Source organism: Poecilia reticulata, linkage group LG14 (genome assembly GCF_000633615.1).
Source record: "Poecilia reticulata strain Guanapo linkage group LG14, Guppy_female_1.0+MT, whole genome shotgun sequence".
NCBI lineage: Eukaryota > Metazoa > Chordata > Actinopteri > Cyprinodontiformes > Poeciliidae > Poecilia > Poecilia reticulata.
In genome coordinates, this window is record NC_024344.1 from 13,555,401 (window position 1) to 13,564,373 (window position 8,973).

General features: G+C 36.7%; 1 protein-coding gene across 1 annotated transcript in view; it reads right to left on the minus strand.

The window, feature by feature from the left end:
• gabrb4 (gamma-aminobutyric acid type A receptor subunit beta4) overlaps positions 1-8,826 on the minus strand; it is a 21,168-nt gene extending 12,342 nt beyond the window's left edge. The window contains exons 1-3 of the mRNA XM_008427793.2: positions 8,704-8,826; positions 8,513-8,580; positions 7,093-7,313 (exon numbers count right to left, since the gene is read on the minus strand). Coding sequence (XP_008426015.1) covers positions 7,093-7,313; positions 8,513-8,560 — 269 coding nt within the window. The 5' untranslated portion in view covers positions 8,561-8,580; positions 8,704-8,826. The remainder of the gene's footprint in view (positions 1-7,092; positions 7,314-8,512; positions 8,581-8,703) is intronic.
• Between the last annotated feature and the right edge of the window lie 147 nt (positions 8,827-8,973).

The window sequence follows — 8,973 nt, forward strand, 5'->3', positions numbered from 1 at the left end:
ATATTATAAAAGTTACGTACTTCAGCTTTAAATCAAGCACCTTTTTTCTGTTGTTCAAAGTCAAAAATCCTACATATCCTGATAGAGTAAGGTAGGGGAAAGAGCCAGCTGCCTGAAGCAACAGACGGGGATGAATTCTCGATCCCTTGGCAAAAGCACACCAGAAATAAAACTGATTTTATATGTGGCAGCTAACAAGTCAGGAGAGAGTCATCACTTGAGCAGACACGGGTCGGGACGGGTCGGGACGGCTCGCAGCGAGGGTTTGGGATTTGGGCTTGTCAGCAGATGTAGGTCAGCAAATTACAGTCCCATCAGAGATGATCAGCTGCCTCAGACCTGAGCAGGCACTGCAGTCTGGCGCTCAGCTCGCTTTATTCTTAGCATATTTCAAGACGTTCGAGGCGCTTATGCGACTTTAAAGCCAGTCCCATGAAAAACAACATGCAAACAAATGCATTAACGCCAATTAAGGCCATCTCTGTGGGAAATCAATAAGTTCCGATCCCACGCAGGCTAACCCCGTAGTCGTCTCTGTGCGCTTTGCTTCCCTACCAAAAAAGATCATTGTACTATCACAGCACTGTGATAGATAGTAATTGTACTATCACAGCACTGTGATAGTACAATGGAAGAACAAGAGAGAACAGAGTCTGGAATGGAAAGAAAGAAAACACAATCTGGTGAGAGCTTAGCTCAACAAAGCCCCCAATGCTCAGAGGACCCAGTACACTATCAAACAGCCTCCGTAAGTCTGCTAATGATGATTCAGCCTCTCATTTCACAGGCAAGGTAGGACTGCCAGCTCTACGCCGTTTTAACATCTAGGCTTCTTTAGCTCGTGTTCGACGACATTCTCACACTTGGATGTAGCCTCAGAACACGACAAAGACTTTTAAAAATGCTCTGAAAAACAAAAGCAAAAAGATTTTTAGATGACGTGTGGCGATTATATCCACAGTACATGTGCATCATTGTACTTCCATCAATCTTGGAAGATGATAGGAACACGTCAAAAATGTGCATTCCTATATGTTCCTCATGTGAAATGACAACTCTTTTCAGATTTAGCGTTCCAGATAAGAGTGTCCTTTATGTTAAAAAAATAATTCATGACAGATATTTCTACAGTTTCCAGGCGTGAAGTGTTAAGTCTAGAAGAACCCCGTTTCCTTCAAAGCCCCAGTGGGTCGTGGCAGATTGGCTTCTTGTACTGAGCCAGGTTCTGCTGGAGGTTTCTTCCTGTTAAATTGTGGTTTCTCATGTGGCATTGCTGTAAAGTCAACGAAACAAAGCAAGCGATCACTACATGCTCATTATGAGGAGTGACTTCAATCTGCTGGGTTTTCTTTGATTGAAACTTTTACAACTAATTTGATAACTTTTGATAACTTGGAATACTTGGAATGTATGTGTGGTTGACTTGAAATAACTTTTTATTTGTCAAATGTCTCAAGACAACATTTGTTGTGAATCGGCGCTAAATGAATGAATGAACTGGATTGAATTAAAAGAACTGCATTGCTGTTTGTCTATGTATGGCTGTCACAGTCTTTCTGACTATAAAACATTTTTAGTTTTTGACACAATCAAATTTTTTTTGTTCTGCCAAAAAAAGCCAGTAGTAAAAAAAAAAAAAGAAAAGATTGGCTTAAGTTGGCAAAGTTTTTGTTCCTGTGRAACTTGATTCTGCCACTAGAGGCACCGAAGTGCCTCCTAAACGTACTGACAAAGGACCAGTGATCAAGGATTTGAATAAGATTGTTTAAAAATATAATAAAGGYACATAAACTAGTGGCCATTGGTCACTTTTGATCCAAAATGTATAGTAACCACAGAAGAAGTTGTTGCTTTACCCAAATGTATGCCATGAGTTTGTAACGCTTCATGACAATGTGCATATAGTTAAAAAAAAAAAAAAAAAGTCGGTTTGAGAAACTGCACAACTGGTCACATTTCATACATTATTATATTTTTCTAATGGACTTTCAAGGAAAAAAATAACATTTTTAAAGAAAGTTTACTCAAATCTTTTTCAACTTGCACATAACGTGAAAGTAGGTAAGTAAGTAATTTTATTTATATGGCACATTTTCAGCAACAAGGCAGCTCAAACTGCTTAGGTTCAAAGTAGTTCTGTTGAAATGTTGTAAGCAGGTATTATCTTTCTGTATTAGATAATCTGAATTTAGTAAAATTCAAGAAAACCTCACTTAAATAATTTGGGGTTTATAAAATTATGAAACATATATTCTATCTACATATCCAAAATGAAAAGTTATTGCCTTTAGCTGTCAGTGTACATGACAAAAGTAAGTGTGTTCTTTCTGTGCCAGCTACAGAAACCTAAATACACATCTAATAGAGAGGRAAAAAAAAAAGGGTACTATTACCATTCAGTGCTACATCCGTTAGATATATATAAAAAAATGTAGAGCAGAGTTATGAAACAGAGTTTWAGTCAGCTTGTACTGGGAATAAGCGCAAAAATAGAACTGGTTGATCAAGGCAACTCATGTTAAAATCACAATAAAGAGTCTGTCTTAAGAGGCTAAAAATACGGATAAACAAAAGAACTWGCACATTTCACAGTGACTGAATAAAGGACCACACAAWGGGGTTTATTGTGGGCGTGATTGTCCTCGGTTCGCATTCTGCCTGTGCGCAGACACGTCGGCGCAGGGGGGCGGGGACGGGGCTTATTCAACCGGCCGGGCTTCAAATGTGTCACACACAGTGTGTAACAGTCAAAGTTGAGAGCCACGAAATGCAAATAAACCGGAGTAAAAACTATAAACATCTATTGTTGGATGTGTCTTTTGTTCTGTGAAATAATAATAATAATAATAAAAAAAGGATCTCCATACAACCCTCGAGCAAAGTCAAACATTTCAACAAAGCGCTTTAATTATATGCTTGCAGGAACCTCGTAAAAAGGTCCTGGATACACCACTGGATGTAGATTATGAGCTGCTGCTAATTACAGAACAGTGCAAAAAAAAAAGAAAAAAAAAAGGTCTTGGGGACAGATCCAAGGGCTTSATGTCATCTGCCATATGCTGTTACTGCTGAGAGAAACGATCACTGGAAATGAGTTCTATTTATACTTCTGAATATTTACCCATTATTATAAAACTTGTATTTTTTAACCCCCTCCCCTTGAGGACTAATTTTCTAAAATAATATTTTAAGAAAGAGAAAAAAAATTCAAAAATATAGGCTTTTTGAATTCATATAGCCCACCTTTTCTCACTATTTTGTCCTTTTTTTTCTGTCTGCAAAATACTCGGCATTCATTGCAATTCATAAAAAAGCAAAGGACTGAGAGTTGATGAGTTGCAGCCAGTCATCTACAAATCTACCGTTTGATAAAGGATGGATTTTTCCATCAACAGAAACCCGTCGACGTTATTGTATCTTACATTGGGATTCTGCTACAACTATGGAAGCAATATTTAGAAAGYCGATTATTTCTATTTCATAAAATGCAATTAGAGAAAATGAGATGACTACACTTCATTCAGGGGTTTCAGAGTAATAGGGGCTGAGTACAAATGTGCATCTCATTTTTCAGATGTTTGAATGTTGAAAATTACTCAATGTTTAATGTTAAGCACTACTTTGTGTTACTCTATCACATACAATCCAACTAAAACGCAATAAGGTTTGATATTGTATCAGGGGGAAAAAAATGGCAATGCATTTTATGTAGTTGAAAATGCTCTCTAAGTTGTAGTTGTGCTCTAATATCATAGGTAAATGTTGGTCAGGTGTGGATACTCTGATCTGCTAACAGGGGAGGGGAAATTGAAATGATTCCACACATGCAAAAGCACAACCTCCCCAGAGCTGGTGTAAATCCCGCCCGGAGCCCTGATGTTATTTTGCCTTGTTTGTACTTCTCCGGTTCCAGCGGAGCCTTCGGGAGCGCTGAGCGGAGCAGCTGGGAATGTTTATTCAGATCAGATGGCGCACTGTAATTTAGCACAATTCTGCCACTGAATTCTCCCGAGTCCCTATACCTGCTTTGATTAACGGTGGTCCAAAGGCTGTTTTTTTTTATGTCGAACACGTTTGAAACACACATTAACACACACGCTGCATTTAAATATTGCAGAACTGTTTATCCAATATATGCAGAGTTGGCCTATTGCACTTTTTGTTTTTTGCTAATTAAAAAACTTTGGGTGCATGAGGAATAAAGTGTTTACTAAATGTACCTCTGGTTTTTAACTCTCACTGTTGTTCACTGTACACCAAGGTTGGGGCAAAATGTATTAGATATTATATTTATTACCAGAAAAAAAATGTTGTGTTTTTTCTCTGTAGTGTATGAAATCTGTAGTTTCTGTTGTACATTCACCAGCTGAAATCTGGCATGTTTACCTCTTTTGAACTTCGAGACCTGTGAGGCGACCTTTCTACTGGCGTAACAATAATAGTAAAGATTAAATTACATTTTCTCTACTATTAGAATAAATAAGCAAGTCAGAGTCACTAAACATGAATGAAAGAAATAATACTTTATTACTTTACTACTTTGTTTGCTTTATGTAAGTGAACAATGTTAGCTTACATAAAGAAAGCTAACATACTTGCGTGTGTGCTAGCTTACATAAAGTAAGCTAGCACACACGCAAGTGTGTGCTAGCTTGCGTGTGTGCTAGCTTGCGTGTGTGCTTGCGTGTGTGCTAGCTTACATAAAGTAAGCTAGCACACACGCAAGTATGTGCTGTTCTTTTAAGAATGTCTGTTCTTAAAAGAACAGACATGTGTGTGTGTGTGTGTTAGTTTGTGCACACACACACAAATAGTAAAGTTAGCTAACTTTATGTTAGCTAACCTTGCTAGCTGCCATAAAGTAAGCTAGCACTGTCATTCCATTTTATATCCTTCTAGAATGACATTACAGAACCTAAACGTAATCTGAACTTTGCCACAGCTCTTTAAAGAAGCAAAACACATCACCAGCTTCTTTGCATTAATCACAGTACCATATTAAAGTGACCTGACTTTTATAAAAAAAAAACAATCACTCCTTATTTTCAGCGAAAACGATCTAACTTTTTTAACACCCYGTGGGAATTTCGAAGGGTACCGCTGTTCACATTTGCTGTTGACCTAAGTGTCTGCTTTGTCAGAATGATCTGAGAGGTGCTGACGATATTACACCTCTTTTTTAGGCTTCCAGGGTCAGTGGATGTGTGCCTCTCGTTCTTCTAGAAACACTGTGTGTATATCTGGAGTCACGTTAGCGGACCCTTTGCTTTAAAAATAAYACTTTAAAGGCTGCTTTGCTAGTGCCAAATATAAATCTGTCATTTTTCATCCTGTCCTGGGGCCAAACATGCATACAAACAGGGATGATTATTTTATTTTATTTTTTTTCTACAGCCACAGGTGATGTCAATGTGTTCTTCTTACTCTCATTCTGTTTGTTTTAGTCTTCTCTATCTATAGCTTTTATTAGATAAAATTCTTATATWTTTTTTGCACTATTAATTGAAATGTATCCTTTCTAAATCCTGGTGATGCAGTACAACCACTTACTTAGGGTCAGAGGAAGGTGAAGTGTATCTTAGCATGCATGAAACATTTTTCTTGTATCCATACTTTTTTCTCTCAGACACTTCAACTTCCTGAATTATTAAAGCTTTGTGAGCTTCTCCGAGAAATAGACGACTGCATCGCAGGACAAGATTGCCTCGCGGTTGATATTGAAATTATGAGCTCAAATGAGAATTTCACATAAGAAATCGGTGCAAATTTCTCCATTCATCATTTAAAATGTTTTTTTTTTATTATTTCTCTCCAGTAAAATTTATTTTAATCTTCTTCAGTTATCTTTATCAAAATCAGCAGGGAGTAACGTTTTTTGTTGTTGTTGTTGTTTTTCTTTGCACTTTGTCTGCTATTTGATTTATTTTTAGTGGAATTTTATGTTTGATTTTAAGTAGAACATTATCGTAGATCTATTATTCATTTAAGTATTAAATAAGGCTCTAAAACTCAAGGAATGATTTAGTGTCTTGTCAATTTAAGGCACAGATCCAAATTTAAATGCTACTTCCCGGCACTTTCTGACAAGAATCAGTCATTAAGACATAATTCACTTAGTTGAAGAAATTCATTGGTCAGTGATTTGAATCTGACCATTTTACCTTAATCAGCTCTGGTATAATATTTATAAAATATGAAAAAAAATCTTGCTAATTTAATACATCAAAAATGAATATTTTATATGTTTTTAGTCTGTAAAARCTATAGCTTCATTACATATGGGTTGATGCAATAATAGGAATAATTTCACAATGCCTTTCATTTCACCGTCGATAAACCTGGCACAGTTTTTTTTTTTTTTTTTGCTTTATGGCCAATATTTTTAGGATTTTTAGGATGAAAATTGGAATCAAACTAAGAAGTGGTAGGTCAGAGGTCAAACAAAACAAAAAAGTAAGTATGTGACAGGAAAACTCTGACCATCACCTTTTTCTAAGTTTCTTCCCATTTATTAGTTGAAACAATAGCAACAAAAAAAAGCCAAAATAAGCATAATTTGGCTGACATAAAAAAGCACTTTAACACAAAAAAATTAATTAACAAGTAGCTGAAACTGAAGGACGATGCATCTTTCATGTATCAGGTCTGGAGTAGGTTTTTTTTTTACATGATTTTAAGATTCTAATCTATACAGTTTTTTTTTTGTTTTTTTTTGCTTTCTTCCTATACTGTATTGTCCTGCACATCTCCATTTAATGTTGAATGCTGCAAAAAATAACGCAAGAAATCCCATCAGTTCTTAAAGGAGCGGTTTTTCAGACACATAGTGCCATTTTATAACATAATCAACTAAGCATGTTGCCTTCAGTTATTACAGAAATGTTGTATAGATCTAACATGACATAAAAKAAACTTGACTTTGTAGTTTAAGCCTTGAAATTGGCCTCTGTCTCTTTAAGAAGCTCCTACTCTTTCCRACTCTCCGCCTTCAGCGCGTCATCACAGCAGCGCTTCTCATTGTTGCCGTTTACAGCCGTTCTTAGGAGTGTTGGACAGACTCAGTAGAAACCCAAACGGTTCTCCTGCTCTTACCTTAGTCCGTATAGGACGGTGCCATCAGGGTGCAGTCGGATCATTCGGTTTTTCACCGTCACTCCATGAAGAAAGGACTTCTTGTCATTAAGGAAGTAAGTATCAGGGAGCCACAGCTGGTCTGCTACACGGTTGTCCAAAGTCAGGTTCAGTTTCAGCTCTCCGTAGGCCAAACGCTTGTCTCTCCAGCTCTGCTGGAAATACATTGTGATGGTGTAGTCCTGCGAAATGTAAACGCACAAAATGAAAATGTGCATCTGTGTTACAGTGCGCGGGGCGTCCCCATCCGTTTACAAACCTCTGTTCGTTTATTTCCTTAAGAAGTAGCAGATTAACAGAGAGATTAACAGTTACTGGTGTAAAGAATTTACAGACTATTGTCAGATTTTAAATACCACATTTAGAACCGAGGAGGGCCAGGTTAAGATATATATATATATTTTTTCATTTCGAGAATAATGTCATTCTKACAAAAAAAAGTCGTCAAAGATTAGAATCATAATATTAAGATTAAGACATAGTTATGAGAATGAAGTCGCAATATTTCGAGAATAAGGTCAAAATTATACAAGAATAAAGTTATGTTATCAGAKTAAGTTAATATGAAGAATTAAGTAATTTTTATTACAATTTCTCTTAGTGTTTTAACACCAGATTAGTAGCAGGAGTGGAAACGACTAAAGTCTTTTTCAAAGAAGAGTCACAAGCCTGAGCTCTTCATAACTCAAAGTTTTACTCTCATTAAAATAACTTTTTTTGTTGTAATTTTACAACTTTCTTATGGAAATATTTATTCTATCAATATTATGACTTTATTGTCATATTAAAAAAAAAAATCTCTTAGTTTTAGTCCCTAATACTCCTTCATACAAATGACTACTTTCTGAATTAAAAACAAAACATGTTATGAATTGCTGCAACACAAAATGAAAATGGTAAAAAGGAGACATTTGGAAGCTTCAATAAAAACAGGACAATAATAAAAAAGATCTAAAGTGATAAATAAATAGGTAACCTGCTCTGTGCTTAAACTTAATCGGTAATACAGCAAAAAATATAAATGGAAGGAAGGAAAGAAGGAGAAAACGGAAGAAAGGAAGGAGCTGAACTCTGCCTGCGGTTGACATCAGAGAAGAGCTGACAGACAGAGTGACGTCACTTCTTAGACATCAGCCATATTGTATTTCTCTCTGCTCAGCCTGCCTCACTAGTTGCCAACAAATTAACTGCTTACCCCCCAAAGGAAATGTTTTCAGTTTCACTGCGTGTTCAAGTATTTTCTTAGTTTCCGTCTTTGGTTAGTTTCACAACCGGACAGCAGAGTTGTGGATGAAGCCTCCCAGTGGCCCAGATAATGTCGACCTGTGGACGGTGGAGGGGGGGGGAGGACAAACATAAGACCAAGGAGAACATAACTCACCATGTTTACTTCTGAGATGGAGTCGATACTGGCTATGTTGATGCTCATCCCTACGATGACTGGAGGACCTGAAGAGCAAAGGAACAAGGAACACAAAGCAAAGAATGAGCCTCGACATGTTGACTGTCTTAAAAGAACCGTTTTCAGCTGATTATTAGTGTTAATTGTGAAAAAGAGACAAACTTGTATACATGGTTTTCAAAATTTTGTATTGTGGGAAAAAAAAAAACTTGAAAATTCTAGCAGTGACAGCTGCAAATCTTTTTTGAAGACAAAGAGAAAGGAAGAGGAAGAAGAAGACAAAGAAAAATAAGTAAAAAAGTGAAGTTTGTTGATTGTTTTTCCTTTCCTCCGCTGTCCTGTGGGTCTTTTCCTTCGTCCACCTTTACCTCCTCCTCTATTTCTTCTCCTTTTAGGTCAAGTCCTGTGCTGACTATCACCTGATTGGTGGAAAATCCAGC